General features: G+C 41.5%; 1 protein-coding gene across 2 annotated transcripts in view; it reads right to left on the reverse strand.

Moving 5' to 3' along the window:
• Positions 1-19,165, reverse strand: part of WDR48 (WD repeat domain 48) — a 46,570-nt gene that overhangs the window by 4,330 nt on the left and 23,075 nt on the right. Inside the window, exons 8-17 of one of the 2 annotated variants that reach the window (XM_080800892.1) lie at positions 16,844-17,068; positions 15,061-15,135; positions 13,857-13,959; positions 12,567-12,664; positions 8,585-8,692; positions 8,161-8,257; positions 5,682-5,777; positions 3,353-3,458; positions 2,322-2,409; positions 1,576-1,611 (exon numbers count right to left, since the gene is read on the reverse strand). In XM_080800892.1, the coding sequence (XP_080657018.1) occupies positions 1,576-1,611; positions 2,322-2,409; positions 3,353-3,458; positions 5,682-5,777; positions 8,161-8,257; positions 8,585-8,692; positions 12,567-12,664; positions 13,857-13,959; positions 15,061-15,135; positions 16,844-17,068 (1,032 nt within the window). The remainder of the gene's footprint in view (positions 1-1,575; positions 1,612-2,321; positions 2,410-3,352; positions 3,459-5,681; positions 5,778-8,160; positions 8,258-8,584; positions 8,693-12,566; positions 12,665-13,856; positions 13,960-15,060; positions 15,136-16,843; positions 17,069-19,165) is intronic. The other variant, XM_080800893.1, reaches the window with a different exon arrangement.

Below are 19,165 nucleotides of genomic sequence, written 5' to 3' on the forward strand. Positions count from 1 at the left end.
AGCAAAAAGAAAGGTATGATCATTTTGATCAGCCGATGAATGAAAATGGTATCAACAGAAAAACATGATTTGCAAGTTATTTTACAATTAAAACTGACTTTCTATGAAATGTACAGTAAGCTATCAAATTATCCAAGTCAGCCTTAGTGAAAACGTATCAGGAAAGTATCATGTTTAGTTTTGTAATAAAAGATATGTAAGACAAATGATATGTCAGTGGCAATATGATGCTGTAGAATGGCTCTTCTCAAATAACAATTCAAGGTATTAAAGGGAAACAAGCTTTAACTCTTAAAGCTCTCGAAATAAAAATCTCAATTCCACACTTAAACACTGGGGCTGATACCTAAGGGCCCAAACAAAAAGTTCAGTGTCTTGAGAGAAACCCACAACATTCTACTGTACACTCTGGCCTGGTGAGACCCACCATCCAAGTGAAAAGGTCACTCAGGTCCTCCCATTTTCTTTCCCTCTAACCTCAGGTCTGAGGTTTTAAGCAAGAGTGGAAACTTCAGCCAACCATCAAGATGACCATCATGAAGTAAATCACATACTTAGATAAAGAATAAAATTAACTGGTCATCTTTTCTCTGGGTATTAATCCCCTCCGAGCCTCCATGTCATATCCTGTCTGGATGTCTCCTCTCGGGAATAAGCCATAGGCCTAAAGTCAGCAATGTATCCCAGGTGACTTTCACACTCAAAGGAAGCAGTGGTTTATGGGAAGCTTGGACTTAGAGAAGAGCACAGAATATCCACCAGTGTCACACTGGCTTTAAGTTCTTGGAGGTATATCTGGGACAGAAAACAAATTTTCTGAAAGTTCTTTAGAGATTAAATCTCTTTTCATATGGCTTTAGGAATATATAAAACAGGTCAACAGCACATAAAAGAGTGTAGAAACAGACCCATGTGTATACAGAAAATTAGTATATGATAAAGATAGCATTTCAAATTAGTAGGAAAAGGATAGATCACTCCAAAAAATTGTTTTGGCACAGCGGCTAACCATCTGGAGAAAGTTAGCATCCTACTTCACACAAAACAGAATAAATTCTAATACGTTACAGATCTAGACATACACAATGATCACAGACGTACCAGAGGAGAAATACATTTTTGCTACTTTGGACAGGAAATACCAAAGCAAGACATGAAACTCAGAGCCATAAAAGATCAATCTGATTACAAAAAATTCAAATTTTTTGCCTGGCAAAAGACACCAGCCACGAACAAAGTAAAACTTTGATTGAGAGACACATGTAATAGTAGAAGGGTTAATATTTAATCCTACAAATCAGTAAGAAACAAATCACCCAATAGAAAAATGAGTACACTCACAGAAGAAATACAAATGGCCAGTATGAAAAGATGCCTAACCTCACTACATATGAAAAAACAACACCCCACATTAAAACAATGAGATATTTGCCATCTTTTAGCAAAGACTGAAAAGTAACCAGTGTTGGTGAGTGTGGAAAACAGGCACTCATAGTGTTGGTGAGAGTGTATGCTGCTAGAGCTTTTGTGGGGGGCAATTTGGCAGTTATCTATCAAAATGGAAAACGTGCATACCCTTTGATCCAGCAATTCCACTTCTAGGAATTTATCCTAAAAAGTACACAAAGATACATGTACAAGGATGTTTACTGAAGCATTGCTCGTAATAGAAAACATTGGAAACAACCTTAATGTCCATCAATAGGGGACCAGTTACTAAATTATGATACATTTATACAAAGACATACTATGTAGTCATTAAAGACGAATGAATGACCTACATGTACAGACATGAAAAGATGTCCAAGATACATTTTTAAGTGAAAAACCAAACCAAACCAAGTTGCAGAAAGTATGTGTAATAGATTTTGTGCAAAATAATAAACTGTGTGTGTTTGTGTGTGTGTACATACACACAGAGGTGCATGCACACACACCTCAGCAGTATCTGCTTGTGTATGCACAGAAAAAGGTCCTGAAGGTTATGGCCTGAACTACAACTACTTATCCCCTCTAGGGAGAAGGACAGGAGTGAGTGGAAGAGAGGAATGACTGGGAAAGAGATGGGCATTTCACTTGATTCATTTATTTTCTTTAATGAGCACATATTACGGTTATAACTGAACCAACAAGGATATAAACAGTACATAACTAATTACCAGTACTTCTTCTGCAACCTTGGGACTGCAGGGAAGCTGAGGAGGGTTCCCCTTGGCAGCCTAGTTTTTACTAACGTAAGACTGTACAGTCTAAATCTGCTCTTAATCTCCTTCATGATTTGGACAGAACAAAAGGGCAAAGCAGGAGTGGAGGACACTTACATCCACAGTGATGTCAATTACCCATTGTGGCACTGTCTCATTAAGAAGCATCGACTCAGTCTCACCCCCGGAGTCTCGGCAGAGCAGCCTAAACATAACCCGTCAGGTAGTCAGTGACACAGCAGCACAAATGACAAACCACTGTCAACAAACATTAGAGGGAGGGACCCTACCGTCCATTCGGGATGAGCCCCCCCTTGACAGCTGAGGCAATGAAGTGCAGCCAGGCACCATGGCTCACTCGGCTAAGGGGGGCGGCAGGTGCTAACACTCAGGCCCCCGCATCCTTGAGGCCACGCATATACTAGAGCTGCTTCTCTGAGTCCTTGGATGACGATAGGAATGCTGGCTGCAGGCAAAATACTCAAGAAACATCCCCTGCCAGGGCTGCAGTGCATGGCACAGGCCTCCACGCATCATGGGGATCAGGACTGTTTTGATCATCACACTCTCAGGAAACCACCGGAAAGCAAGAGAATTCTGGCCTGCATTTTTCTTACTTTTGGCTCTACAGAAGACTCTACTGAGCTCTCCCCTGTGATTCCAGCAGGGCCTGGCTGGCCACTTGAGGTGAAGCCAGTCCAGCTTCCCAGCATGGCCTCATGAAGGACTGCCTCGCTCCTCAAGTCAGGCACCACTGAGCACAACGGTTCTCAGGAGCAGCCCAGCCCATCTTGTACCAACCGCCCAGCCTGAGGGAAGTTACCTTCTCTGATGCTATTCTATGAGCAGGGACTTCTCGGGATTTCCTGACCCCGACAGTCATGTCAGCTAAGTGAGAGAAAGTGACAGCTTCCTGTAGAAACCACCACAGAAGCTGCCTTAAAGCAAAGTATTGACCTCATTTTAACACAAGAGCTCAGTTCTCAATTAGAACATGGTCTAATAGTATCAGACACTTAACTATCTCACGGAGGTAGAAAAGCTTCTGAACCCCTTATACTCCTAGAACAAGTTACCATGTTTGAATCAGTACTTCTTAGCAAAAGGGATGATTTCTTAGGCAGGTCTCCAGCCCTTCACACTCATACCTGAAGAGCGTGCGTCCTCCAGCTTCACCGAAGATCACAGGGGTGTGGGGGGGCACTTGAAAATATCCATTTCCCTTCTGTACTCGGTTCTCCTGCTCCCCATTTACTAGGAAAAGATGCAGATGACATCAGTATCCAGAACTAGTGCTAAAAACACAGATTCTAAACATTTTGTTTCTACAAGCTTCAAACATTGCCAAGTTTTTAAAGCTAAAAGTCTGATGAGTCAGCAGGGTCAGATAAAGGTGAAAAAAAAATCAAAGTTAAATTTCTACAAAGAATAAAAACTAAAGCAACTTGTAATGTACTTTATGGGAAATGACTATAATTTTAGAGAATTTTAATAGAAAAGATTAATATTTCAGACTTTAAACAAGGAGAACTCTACTTCAGCCACAGGAAAGGGTAGGAGAGCCTGTTTATAAATAGCAATATGCTTTTGTGTGTGTGTGCGTATGCGCATGTGTGCGCGCGCGCATGTGTGGAACACCAAGCTCAGAAAAATTTCTTGGGCCAGAAAAAAAATTTATGCTTAATGGCAGAGGTACTGGTGAAAAATAAAATCCTCAGTGAAGTAGACACCTCTTTTTTATTATTCTCTGTAGATTTCATTTCACTCTGCTTTCTCTGTAATCTTTTGACCAAGTACGGTTGAGCCCCACTCCAGTGCCACCTTGTTCCTAAAGGCATCCCTGGTGAATCTGGAAGCAACCTCACCCTCTGAGCCTACAGCACTTTCAGATCCTCTCTTGGAGAAACAACCAATCTTCCCTCTGACCTTACCATGTTCTGTCTACTCTGAGGAGCTCTCTGCCCTACCACAATGTCAGTCCCTAAAGGATGCAGTCCATGCCCAATTATCTCTGCCGACCCCTGCCTGCAACTCACTACAGGCATCCGAACACCTGAGCTGCTCACCGAGTAGAATGTACACGACTCTTGAGAGTCCACTGGTTGTGGTGCTGGTACAGCAGATGACCACACAGGCACAACAAGGAGTCTTCTGAGAGGTGGGGGGGGGGGCGTGCTCTGCCTTTACTATGGTAGTTTGATTTTAAGGATGATCTGGGGTTTCCTCTAACTTTTCCTTACTTCCAAAACCAAACCCTGGATGCCCGGGGTGCTGACTGTACTTCCGGTTTTTTACCTTTATTGTCTATTTAGTGGGCCTCTAAGGGCACCCTGTCTGTCACGTTGCAGATGGAGAGGGATGAGCCAAGAACTGGAAACGACATGCCCACAGTGACACAGCTGATAAGCAGCAGAGACCACACTAAAACAGCTTTTTCAAGATTCTGTGGAAAGACTTTTCCATTGAGTTTCTCTGGCTCAAAGCCCACTATACATCTGATGGGGAGGGGAGTGGGCCACGTGACATAAAAGAAAAGTCACCATGGGTGGGGTCAGTGCCCTCTCTGACAGGGACAACAGAAGAATGGCTTGAAGAAAAGCATGCCATCCTTGCACAAGAGATTTTAACTCCAAAAATCATTTCGGATGAGTTGGTCGGCCAGAATGAATCTCTACCAGGAGGTCCTCATCACTGATGACCACCACAAGTGGGCCATCTTCAGCAGAATCTTCAGAGAACTCAGAGATTCATTCATATTCAGCGGAGTAAGTCCTTGGTAGGTGGGACTCAAAGACTCTTTGCCCGGCTGTAACATATGAGCTGTGAAGTTTAGGTTCCTTTTTCTTCCCTTTCTCCAATCAAACTGAACCAAATTTGTAAATTCAAAACATGTTCTCTGCTGCCCAGAGCAAGTTGCTGCCACTGCCTGTGGCACACACAGCTTTACAATGTCCTCTGTGACATTAATTCTTACACATACTTGTTCACTTATCCTGACACTTCTGAGTTGGAATTTGATCTTCTGAAACGTTTAGAGACAAGATCAGGTAGATCATCAGACTCAGTAATATCTGTGAACCATGACGAGATAAGGACCGAAACGGCTTTCGATGCAGCTCATTAGCTGTCTCTGGAAAGAAGTCCAGCAGGGCCACAGCTACTCTGAGAAATATCTTTGGAAGAAGGCTGCCAAGCTGCTTGCTTTTAAGGGCAAAGGTCATTTGAATATGTAGGGCTTTTTTAACCCCTCCTGAGCAGCATCACTGAGTGAAAGTGCTCTTGGAATCTCAGTTAAGACTGCTCTTTGGTATGTGGAAAGAAGGGTGAGAAACTGGGCACATCCCAAGTTATTTATTATGTCATGACTTAGCAAATGCTTCTTAAAGTTTCTTAAACATTCCTGGAATAACAAACACTCCAAGTATCCTAAACTTCTGAGTAATTTTAAATCAATTATCCTGATACAAAAACACGAACCATGGTTTACTTCATTTTCTTCTTCATCCATTGGATTCACATGTGTTCTAGGCCAATATTCTAGCAGTGCCTGGAGTAAAAGTCCTCCTAAGTTCACTGAAAAAGAGTTAATTAAGATGAAAAGAAATTAAAAACAGTTATTAGTTTCAGCCTAAAAACAGAGGGAAAGGAATAAAAATTATATTTCCACATATTCTGATATTAAATTCTAAACCCAATGCCAATGGTGTTTAAAAGCAAGACTTGAAAGATTTTGCACCTATTAAAATTTATCTTAGAATGTTTAAGGAAGTAATAACGTGGAGCAAATAGACACTCTATCTGGTTGTTCAGATACAGACATTCATTAAAAATGAACAAATAAAAACAGGAATTATACTCTTTAAGGAACTATTTCCATATAGAGTCATTAAAATTGTATTTATATACATCAGGTATGCCTACATGCTACATTCGTAGGAGAATACCAACCAAAGATATAATCAACAAAATACAATAGACTCTCATGAGTCTCTTCTCACAATACACAAAAATTAACTCAAAATAGATCAAACACTTGAATGTCAGACCTGAAACCGTAAAACTTCTAGAAGAAAAGAAAACATAGGCAAATAAACTCCTTGAGCTTGGTGACTGTTTGGATCTGACACCTAAAGCAAAAGTCAGTCAGTAGGACTACATCAAAATAAAAAGCTCCTGCACAGCAAAAGAAACATCAACAAAATGAAAAGACAACTTATGGAATGGGAGAAAATATTTGCAAATCATGTATCTGATAAGGGGTTAATATCCTAAATATATAAGGACTTCATAACAACTCAAAAGCAAAAAAAAACAAACAACCCAATGAAAAAACGGGCAGAAAGGGGCGTCTAGCTTGCTCAGTCAGTGGAACATGCGACTTCATTTTAGAATTGTGAGTTTGAGCCCCATGTTGAGTGTAGACATTATTTAAAAATAAAATCTTCCAGGGATGCGTGGGTGGCTCAGTCGGTGAAGCATCTGCCTTCGGCTCAGGTTGTGGGATGGAGCCCTGCATCACACTTTCTGCTCAGCAGGGAGTTTGCTTCTCTCTCTCTTCTCTGTCTTTTTGCCCCTACCCACTGCTCATTCTCTCTTTCTAATAAATAAATCTTTAAAAAAATAAATACATATAAAATTTTCAAAAAAAGATGGGTAGAAGATCTGAATAGACATTTTTCCAAAGAAAACATACAGGTGGCCAAAAAGTATATGAAAAAATGCTTATGTCACTATCAGGTAAATGCAAATCAAAACCACAGGCTATCACCTCACATGCTAGAACAGCTATTATCAAAAAGATAAATAATAAGTGTCCATGAAAATGTGGAGAAAAGGGAACCCTCGCGTACTGGTGGTGGGAATGTAAATTGGTGCAGCCACTGTGGAAAACAGTACAGGGTTCCTCAAAAAACTTAAAAATAGAACCGCCATATTACCTAGCAATTCCATTTCTGGGTATTTATCCAAAGAAATGAAAACACTAACTTGAAAAGATATATGGACCTCCCATGTTCACTGCAGCTGCATTTACAATAGCCAAGATATGGAAACAACCAATGTTCACCAATGGATGAATGTATGAAGAAAAAAACGTGGTATTTATGTACAATGGAATGTTATTCATCCATAAAAAAGAACAAAATCCTGCTATTTGCAATAACTTAGGTGGACCCTGAAGGCTATGTGGAATAAGTTAGACAGAGGAAGACAAATACCATATGATCACACTTATATGTAGAATCTTAAAACAAAACAAAACAAAACAAAAAACCGAAACTTATAGATAAAGAGAACAGACTGGTGGTTGCCAGAGGCAGGGGGTAGGGAAGTGGAGAGTCAAAAGGTACAAACATCCAGTTATAACATGAATAAAGTCACAGGGGTACAGTGTACAACATGTGTGACTACAGTTAATAATACTGTAATGCATATTTCAAAGTGGCTAAGAGAGTAGATCTCTAAAGTTCTCATCACAAGGGGAAAAATGCGTAATTTTGTACTGTGATGATGCGTATTAACTGGACTTGTGGTCATTTTGTAGTATATATAAATACTGAATCATGTTGTACATGTGAAACTGAACCTAATGTTATGTCAATTATATCTCAATTAAAAAAAAAAAAAAGGAAAACAACAGAATTGTTTCCCAGCTTCACTTTTCCTACCCTATCAGATTTCCAGAAAGGTTTAAGGGTAGAGAGTGTGTTGAGTGTTTAATTGTTAAAGCTAAACCACAGATTGTGAGAAAAATCAAGACCCCCCAAAACATTTAAAATAGAATAGTATTTCCCATTTTCAATAAAGAATATGATTTTAAAATACCTCAAATATTGTTAAACAAATAAAAGAGCAGATAGCAAAAAACAAATCAAACCAACAAAAAGAAAACCCAACTCAGCACAGATCCACCTTCTCTTCTGAAAGGAAGAAAGGAAGAAAGGACACTTAAACTCACATTTTGGATCTGACCCATCAGGGCTGCTGAAGCCAGCATCTTTTGCAGAAACCCAAGCAGCAAAACAATCACTCTCATCCAAAGTAATAGTCAACATCTGTCAAAAGAAAAAACTGTAAGTGGCATTCCATTCCAATACATTCTCCAAATAAGTCTCTAAGGCCCTATTTATCTGTACTATTCGACTAAGGAGCTAAGCCGCAGATTTAGAATGAAAATGTTTCATGTGATTCACTCCAACTACAATTTAATTTACTGAGATACCAAAAGGCATTTTTAAACTGCATTTTGTAAGTATTAACATGAGAAATTTACTGTCTCCACACTTAAACACATACAACTCTGTAACTAATAAATCTAATTTTTAGCTGTATCAGAAACTTTCAACTATCCCCAACTGTACAAATATCAGCTGCTAACTTACCCCTGTTTTTAAGTCTACCGAGAACCAATTTGGCACATATACCATCTTAAATCTTTTCTTAATTTCATCTTCAAAATCCACTTTGCCCAGGTCTTCAACTTTACATGCCTACACAGCAAAAAAGAAAGGATAATAATTATCAATATTAAGTGTTGAACCAATTCTGACTTAGGTATTCCAAATTTTACACATTTTTATACCTGTCTAAAAAAAAATTGAGTCTAAAAACATCCTGGACAACATCCACATCCATATGGATAATACACAGGGCATCCCGGTCTCTCAAATCCTTGCCAATATTCCCACCATAAATGTACGGTCTGCAGCCTCACCACTGCTGCTACCTGGGGTTTCTTATGTTTCCAAAATCAGTTCCCCACAACACCCCGGTTAAATCTTACCCTTCTCCTGTTTGGCCTTGTTACCTCCCTCACTGTGGTTCAGCACAGGACAAACGTCTACTCCTCCAAATTAGAGAAGACTTGACAAAATCCCCTTAACTCGGTACTACTGTTCTTCCCACTGTGAGGGAAAAAGTGCCCCTTGTTGCTGTGCTCCAGATCCCCTCACTTCTTGGGGATCTACCCTCTCATGTCTCTCCCAGCTTCTCCCCGTAAGCAGCAAACACACTCCCATTACTCCCATCTCAAAAGTACCTGAGAACACCAAAACAAAACCTTTGCTTGACCCTCCCATCCCTCTATCCTCTTCCTGCCCACCTCCCCAAAGCCAAATTTCATTCACGATTGCTCCACTACCTCCCAATCACTCCACAATCCACTCTATCAGGGCTCTTAGGACTCCCTCAAGACTGCTGTCCCCCCACCCCTCCGCCCCAACACCATCCTTCCTACTGGTTAAATCCCAGGCATATTACATTCCAAATTGGACATAAACTCTCCTAGGCCAGCTAACCACAAGCCCTTCTGGGAAATGCTTGCTTAGTTCTTGACCTGCCATTGGCTCTTGGTTTTCCAACCCCTTTTTATTATATACCTCTGTGGTTTGCTCTTTTCTAACAGTTCCCTAAAGGGTGATGGCTGGTTTCTTCTCTCTTCAGTACTGATGTATCCCTTGGAAACTCTGATGTTCCCATTGCTTCAGTTATAATCCACCAGCCGCTGACTGCTGAGCCTGTCTCTCCGGCCCAGCTCTTTTACTGGTGTGTGAGGACCTATCTATCTAGACATTCACATAAACTCAAACTTACTGTCTTGTTCATCATGTTCTCCCTTTACCAACAATCCATTTTCCCTCTTACATTGCCTCCCCCAGCCCATCACTTCCACTTACCAAACTATCTGACCCAGGACTCACTCTGCTACTTTGTTTATACTCCCTTTTATTCAAGCTCCCCCTTATCCACAGGTCTCAATACCTTCCTCATGATTCTGTTTTTTTCCATCCTAGTTCAGATAAATATCTCATCTCTCATCCGCATTAGTGTAACAACCTCTTAACTATTATGCGCCAGGCACTATGATAAATACTTCTCGAACATCTCCTTAACCTCACCAAGAAATAGGTGCCACCCACATTTTAGGAATAAAGGCAGAGGTTTAGAAAGGTTCAGCATGTTCCAGAGATCACTTGGCTAGTAGCTAGCAGAACCAAGATTAGAATGCAACTCTCTCACTCTGAGCCTATGTTCCTAAATACTCCTGACTCCCTACTTCTGTTTAATGTCATGTCCATCACTCCCAGTCACTTGATCTTGACACTTCAGGGCCTAGTGTCTGGGTACTGAAAGCTGCTGGAGACACAAAAAATGCCAATTATGGAACATGCCAGGTCAGTGTCCCATCTAAGTAGAGTTACCTCCCATTCAGACAGCAGGACTCTACAAGGCTTTGGCTAATCTGCCTGAGAGAAAGAACATCAGATCCACAGGCAGAAAATCAGTCAGCCCACCACGAAAGAGTAGCTTGGCCCAATTAGATTCTGTTATGTTCTGGAGAGCATCAGGTGCTGGGCAGCATGAGGGGAAGCCCAGCCACGGGCCAGAACGAAGGCCACGTCAGTGGGAGAGTAGCCAAGTTCCTGCTGACCAGGTCCTCAGGACTGCTCTGGACCCTCCCAGTCTCCACAGGACCCCTCTCTGAAACAAACATGAGTCTTTGGTCCCGAGAAGTGTATCTCTATCCTAAGAAAAACCAGTTGGATTTTTGGGGTCTGCTGCAATTTCATTTTCCACTCAACTACTAAAGCCTCTTACTCTGCAACCATGCTCACCAGGCAACTGCTTCATTATGTGATTTCCCATACCCATGCCCATGGGGAGGGAAAGTGTCAGGCAGGCCAAGGTTTCTATTCAGACAATCCCTTCTTCTCAGAAAGCAAGCTGTTTATTTTATTCTTTAGATCCAGACATTTCTTCTAACCAGGAGCCTAACCAAAACCCCAGAGCTTTTCAATTCTTACTTATCATGTATCCAACATCTGTCTCTTCCTTTAGATCCCCAAGTCATTATGCTGAAGACACGGCCATCCAGCTTCTTCCCCATCGCACAGACCACTGTTGCTCTGGGCATGGGATTCTTCCTGCTCCAGTACAATCTTAGGTTTAGATTCTTTAGGGAACAGCAAAGAAGGCTAACCATGGGGCCTGTATTCAAGACTCTCTGGGAAATTACTTGAATAGCACCTTTTCCCCTACACCCCTACTGCTTCCCCCCAACATTCCCTCTAGTCTCCAATTACACAAAAGTCAAAGTCACTGAATGAGTACCACCTTCCCTCCTGTGCCTTTGTCACTCACTTCCTCTTCCTAAAATGCCTTACCATTAGTCATCTGCTGGAGTTCTTTAAGACCTTCTTCAAATGATTTCTCCACCACGAAGATGCCCGCCTGATTTCTCTAGTTGTAAGTAATTGCCCCTGTCCATAAACTACCCTGTAATTTCATCTGTCTTTTTAACTGTAAGGTTTCCCATTCCCCCATCCTTGTCCCTACCAGAGGGGATCACAGTACAGACTTTCTGTTATCTGACTCTCAACACAGTTCTCTGCACACAATATTCATTCAATTCAGGAAATAGGTGTTGAACAAATATACTATCACCACCAAGAAAAGCAAACTCTTCAACCTGCCTATAAATTTTTTAAAAAGATTTTATTTATTTGAGAGAGACAGAGAGAGCAAGAGAGAACATGAGCAGGGAAAAGAGGGAGAAGCAGGCTCCCCACTGAGCAGTGAGCCTGATGTGAACCCTGGGAGCATGACCTGAGCCCAAAGCAGATTCTTAAATGACTGGGCCACCCAGGCGCCCTGCCTGTAAATTCTTTAGTGCTATTCAGAATGTGGCTGAATGGTTTAAAACATCTAACTATCCCACAGGGTCATCGTAACATGACCCAGAGTTGTAACTGACACTCACAGTGATGTCTATAAATCCTAAGAAATGGCTAAACTTATTTTGTGCACTGTAAGGATTCTCATCCTGGGGTGATTTTGTATGCTGCTTCTTCCTTCCTCCCCCTAAACATTTAGCAATGTCTGGAGAGAGTTTTGGCTATCACAACTGAAGCTGCAGTAGAAGGGAAGGTGGTTACTGGCACCTGCTTCGTAGCAGCTGAGGATGGTACTAAACACCCTATCATGCACAGGACAGATCCCACTCTATCCCGGCCCCTTCAACAAAGACTTACTTGGCCCAAAATGTCAATAATGTCAAGGATGAGGAAATGTGATATATTTACTTTAAGGTAAGGCAGCATATAACAGAGCAGAAATGGTTCCACCAAAATTTTAGGTGCTTTTAAGATAAACTATGGCCTCAAAAAAAAAAAAAAAAAAAAAGATAAACTATGGTCTCATCTAAATACTTGTATAAAAAAGTATCCACCCCCCCAAAAAGTATTATTGCATTCTAATCTTAATTATGTACTTATTACTTTGGTTATTTCATATATATATTTTATAACAAAAAATAAAGTGGATCCATGACCCAATAACCTATATTTAATACAAAAAGTTACTCACCTTCAATACATCCCAATATGCCACATTATTATTGGTATCTTTGGTTAATATATGTCTCTTATCATTAAGAATGTGACACTGAATAATACTCGCACCCCCTAAAGGAAAAAAACCCACACAATTAGGAAAATAATTCCCTGTTTAAATTCACCATATGGCAGTAATTACTCATTGGCATGTAACAACAGAAATCATACAATCTATCAGAAAGGAGAAGGTGAGTCAAAAGATACACATACAGTTTTTTATATATATATATATGGCTGTTTAAGGCGAACCTAAGAAAAATTGTCTGGTTTTATTTTATTTATTTTTAAAATTTTTAAAAAGATTTTATTTATTTATTTGACAGACAGAGATCACAAGTAGGCAGAGAGAGAGGAGAAAGCAGGCTCTCCATGGAGCAGAGAGCCCAATGCGGGGCTCGATCCCAGGACCCTGGGATCATGACCTGAGCCGAAGGCGGAGGCTTTAACCCACTGAGCCACCCAGGTGCCCCTTTTTTAAAAGATTTTATTTATTTATTTGACAGAAAGAGCGAGATCACAAGTAGGCAGAGCAACAGGCAGAGAGAGGGGGAGAAGCAGGCTCCCTGCTGAGCAGAGAGCCTGATATGGGGCTCGATCCCAGGACCCTGAGACCATGACCTGAGCCGAAGGCAGAAGCTTAACCCAATGAGCCACCCAGGTGCCCCCCAACTGTCTGATTTTAAAAAACAGATTACAGATGAAAAAACTCCCTCCCTCGAGGGGCTCCCAGTGGAAAACTGTTAAGGGCAAACAGTTTTAACCACTGGGAAAAGTTCAAGTGATAACAGCAGATGTCTGGATCAGTCCCATCTCTAACTCTGCCTCCTGCATGCACATGTGATTCTAGAGGCATCAGCATGGACACAGAACTGTGATGAACACCTGTTCAGCGTTCTACTCCTCACTCGGGTGTTTCAAGCCAGAGCTTCCAGCTGAAGCACAGAGAAGTCGGGGACCAGATCTGACTTGTGCCAAAAGATAACATTCAACCCTCTATATTTTACAAAGTGGTTCTTAGCCCGCTGCAGACCACGACTATTCTGATGCTGGGCAAAAAGATTACCTCAAGAAAGTCTGCTTTTTAAAGTCACTAGCATTTAAAGAATTTCTTTGTCTATTAAAAATAAACTAATACACTGTGTTGTCTATTGACATCAGAATTACACTGAAAGGAAGGTCGCCTCCTTTATTTTTGTCAACCTCTTAATAACTATAATTAGCCTCGGTAAAAGATATGATACCTTCCACCTTCCTTACTCACCTTTAATAACCTGGTCAGGCTGCGTACAAAGTGGTGTTATAGGATTTGTACAGTCATTGTCATAATCTCCAGAGGCTCTAAAATTATGAATTCCCTTCAAGGTCTAAAGGAACAAAATTCATTTTTTAATCATTTTATGCTTTCTAAGCTTTGCCAATCTGTTTAAAGTGGCAAGAAAAACAAAGGACAAATGAGAAAAACCAAAATAACATCAACCAAAAAATACTTAATCATAAAGTGTAATTATCTACCACGACTTCAAGAAACAAACCAAGGATTAAGATGGGAATACTAATACTGTCTTTTTGGAAGGAAAAGTAGGCATTCTTCCAGGTAAAGTTATGTTGATCTCACATTGGGACACTGAAATTTAGACAAGATATATAACATTTTTTACAAGTACCGAGAAAGCTGAGAAAGGCCACTTGACTGGTATATAAACAGAAACAAATGGAAACACTCTATCTCTTTTGTTATCCACATATAGTCGGGTAAGTAAGAAAACTTAAATCTTCTTTAATGAACATTTAAGAATTAAAAGCACTTTTAATAATGACCTCTTTGGTTATCCTCTATTTCTATCCCTGCTCTTCATGCTATGAGGAAAAAAGGAATGAATTCGAAAGCACAATTTTTCTATTTTTCTCTTACACTTGGAAGAACAGAAACCTAACAAGTGTCCCTGCCATGTTGGTACAGGTATTCCCTGCTATCCAAAAGTTAAGCACTCCTATGAAGTCTTTTATAAGCCAAGATGGTGTAAAGACAAAGAAGCAATCACCATTTTATAAAAGCAAAAATTCTCTTCTGATTTCTTTAAGTTAGAGACAATGGGTAATCGTAAAGGTGGAAAGCAAACTTTCAGATAGTGGGGAAAACCTGGACCTGGGCTGCCTGTTTTCAAAGGCAGTTTTGTGAGCTCAGATGCTGTACTAACATTTTACCAGGCAACAGTGCCTACTCTAGGCACATCAAATGTCTATCTTGGCTCCTGACAAAGAAGTCAGAAGCTTCATTTGGACTATTATCTTAATTTTAGTACAATCCTTCAGAGCACTCACAGAGGCTTTCAGATTTTTGCCACTGTTCAAAAGCATGCCGAGTGTAAGGTTCATCTTGAGCATTTGCTACTGGTATCTGGCAGGTCTGCGATAACAAACCACATGTTTACAAACCTCTGTCAGGGATACGGCGGTTCCCTTACCCATTTATTTACTGTAGACTTAGTCGTGGCAACCCAGATTGCGGGAGGGGGATCAGCTGATCTATCAAGCTCCATCTGAAAACAAAGCACAAAAACACCGCTCTGTGGAATGCAGACTCTCCTGAGCTGCCGGGACTAGCTACCTATTATTAAATATCAACTCCTTCATTCCATGTTTGTATGCTGACTGTATGCTGACTGCACCGTGGCAGGCGGTAAAAGCTAGGGTTGCACAGAATAATGAGGGAGTGTCTCTGCTAAAGGAAAAATGGCCTTTACAAGTATAATAGGGGTGACTTTTTACCAAAAACAGTGGCTGAAAGTTTCAGCGTAATTTTAAATTAAATAATTAGGGGATCCAAATGGGTACTGTCAAAAGGGTGACTTACCATAATTTTGTTTTTGTTACTCTTGTATTTCGTATTTTTTTTTCAGTAACAAGGAAGTAGGTCTCCTTTTCTCTTTGAAAATGTTTGTAGCAAAAAAAATTCTAACATAGCAAAAGTGACAAGTACCCACATAATTCACCTCCCTCACCTAAGAACAGTATATCTGTGTACTGTGTACCTTCTGTATTTTTAAAACAGAACACACAGAAATATGTCCCTACACCCATGCATATAGACAGCATGCACATGAAATCATTCTATGGTCACTCATCCACTATTCTTCCTGTGCCAGGAAATTGAAGGTTGGGAGTAGTGGGATAGGTGGACTCCTAGCAAGTAGGAATCTTCTTCAGTTCAAAGTGATGTTTCTTCTAACACACAGTTATGGCACCACTAAGTTCTTGCACCTTTTCCTCCACAGCCAAGAGATCCTGGCAGCTGCAGGACTCACACACAGTGTCTCTTCTCCCTGCTGTAGGCCCCCAGCAGCCTGCTTCCTGCACAGACTCTTGATTTCAGCCTCAACTCCCTTGCTTCCCTAGACTACTGGTTTTGTCCTCGGTGGCGGGGGGGGGGGGGGGGGGCGCGACACCTATGTTGAAGAGCTATACTCGGCCAGGATGTGTGCGCTCCTAGGCCACAAGCACCGCCTCAATGGTCTCATTCGACCTCTATTCCTATTTCCAGCCCTTCCTTTTATACTGTGGTCTGGGTTTCAGGGGTCTTTTAGTTCCGTGGGTATCTGCAGTTCTGTTTCTTGCTTTTCTTGTTTTTGGATGAATTCTGTGAAAAGAAGTAGTGCTGTCCTTATGCCTCCATTTTAAATCTGGAAATCTCTTTACTATGGTTTTAATGTGCAGTTCTGAGATTATCAGAGAAGCCGAGCAACTTGTCATACTATGACAAGGCCATTCTGCAGTCCAGGCTTCACTTTCAGCAGGTGTCAATGTGGACGGCTTCTGGAGTACCCTTTCACCCTGACTGATTAGCAATCAGGACTACTTTGAGGCAGTCACGGTTTGAAGTACGAACTGGCTTGTTCACTCTTCTGGAGCAACTCTTCCACATCCTCCCTCTTGGGCGGTGGACATACTTGTGCTTTGTTGTTGTCTGCTCATAGACACCTGAACTTGTCACATCCCTCCACTAAGGACAGGTTAGGAAGGCCAACTGAGCTCAGGAGCAGTGTGGGCCAATCGCACTAGGATTCGCCAGTGGGACAGCTACATGTCACTGAAGTACCGAAGAAGTCACAATTTCTTCTATAAGTGACTAACAAAAATTAAAATACCTGTTTTTACAACTCCACAGCTGATTCATGTTTTCATACAGATTTTGCCAGATTGCTAGTACATGTAACAATCTTAACCACTAAACTAAAATACAGGACATACCTTGAGAACTGGTGCTTTTTCTTCACAAATTAGTACCCGAATGTCAGGGTTTCTTAGGTCTGTACAGTAAATTTTTCTGTCCCTTCCTCCAGAATACACGTGTGTGAAGGCGTCATTGACTTGCAGAGCCCAAACACCTTCATCATGGACTCGATACGTAGCTATACATCTCTGCTGGCCAAGGGACCAAAGGCGAATGGTCCCATCAGAACTGCCGGAAAGGCACTGAAAATGGAGAAAGTTGAAGTTAGAATAAGTTCCAGCCAGAAAAGTTCCTGCTTTGTTGTGCTCTGCACTTGGTGCCTCTCCTGACTCTATAGTGTCAAACACCCATGTCTAACAACTTGTACTTCTGCCTCTGATGAAGACCTCTGATAAGCATGCACCACAGGCTGAAATGACCGAAAGCAACAGTACATGCTCAAGCAGAGGAAACTTCTGAGCAAAACTGTCTCTGTCCTCTCCTACCTGGCCACATGCAGAATCAGCATCCCCAGGGAACTTGTTAAAAATGCAGATTCCTGGTCTGATTCCAAAGCTAATGAGGCAGATTCTAAACCTGATGAGGCAAAAACTCTGGCAGGGTCTATCAATCTGTGTTTTGATAGGCTCTCCAGGTCATTCTGGTACACTAAGGTTGACAACCTTTGCACTAGGCCAACAGGCCTTTTGGAGCCCTAGGTCACACCTCTGTCTCACCTCTCCCTCACGGCAATGGATTCCTAATGGCCTGCCAGGTCTCTGACATTCCATTAATAAGAGTCATTAATTCCATTAATAAGGTCTCTGACATTCTATTAATAAGAGTCACTAATTCCATTAATAAGAAGCAAAATCTAGTTTCAGGCTTATCACTCACTCTTTGTGACCTTGCATACTTCCCACCTGAGCCTCAAGTTCAACATTAATATAAAATGTGGACCTTTAGCATTCAGAGTTAACATCAGCAGTTCTGACACTTTCTGAAGGCTCAGGAGCATCAACTACATAGAAGTTGCTGGCACACAAAGTAGGGCTGAGCACACTGTGACTCTGATAGAAAGAGGCTGAATTGGCCACACCACATTCACATTCAGCATGCCTGGGGTTCACTACCAGTTACCGTGGTGACTTGTAAAAGAGAATAAAAACTTGCTTCTTTGGGGGAAAAAATGGTGTTAAGAAAAAGCAACTGCCGGTGCTGGTGTAAGAAATTAAGAAGGCAAAGAGCTTCAAAGAAGAGAAGATAGTTGTGGGCTTGGAGACTTAAAAAGTGTCTGAATAGATGAGGCTTTCAAGAATATTAAGATTTATTGGCGTGTCCTGTGATTGAAGGGGCCTTTAGAACTCTGGACATGTTTAATTAAATGAACACCCACTAGGAGACTCCCCCATAAATTGCCAGGGGCATCAGTGTTTTAAATCCTTACTCCAATTGGTTTACAAGGCAACCAAGAGCCTAACCAACAAGGAAACTGTCTGGAGGAAGTTACAAGCAGACCTCCGACATACCTGTGGGAGGACCCATGCAATCTGATGGAGAGAGGGCAAGGAGGGGCTCCCCCATCCAAGAAGAACTGCTACTCTGAAGTGGCAAAGCCGTCAGTGTAGCTTTATTTATTTATTTTTAAAAATTTATTTATATATTTATTTGACAGAAAGACAGCGAGAGGAAACACAAGCAGGGGGTAGTGGGAGAGGGAGAAGCAGGCTTCTTGCCAAGTAGGGAGCCTGATGCGGGGCTAGATGTGGGGCGTATGCAGGACTCGATCCCAGGACTCTGGGATCATGACCTGAGCCAAAGGCAGATCCTTAACAACTGCACCACCCAGATGCCCTTGTTAGTGTAGCTTTAATCACTCAGATCTAGGCCATGTATCTCCAGGGAGTAAGGTCTGACAACTTTAGGATAAGGAAAGCTAAGGTGATAGGCTGAAGTCCTAATAGCCTGGGCAACTTGTAGTAGGGAAGAGGTAAGTTCCAAACCTAAACATACAGCTAAAAGCAGATGAGGGAACAGAGCTGTATTAACTCTGATACTGAACACAAAATAATCTCTGATGGCAACTATAATCCAAGATCACTAAAAAGCAGGCCCCTAAGGAGACAATAATTACTTTTAATGTTTTTAACTGAGCCACCTGGGTGGCTCAGTCGTTAACCGTCTGCCTTCAGCTCAGGTCATGATTCCAGGGTTCTGGGACTGAGCCCCACATCAGGCTCCCGCTCAGTGGGGAGCCTGCTTCTCCCTCTCCCACTCCCCCTGCTTGTGTTCTCTCTCTCTCACTGTCTCTTTCTCTGTCAAATAAATAAATAAAATCTTAAAAAAAAATAATAAAGTAC

The sequence above is a fragment of the Martes martes genome (genome assembly GCF_963455335.1).
Source record: "Martes martes genome assembly, chromosome: 1".
Taxonomy (NCBI): domain Eukaryota; kingdom Metazoa; phylum Chordata; class Mammalia; order Carnivora; family Mustelidae; genus Martes; species Martes martes.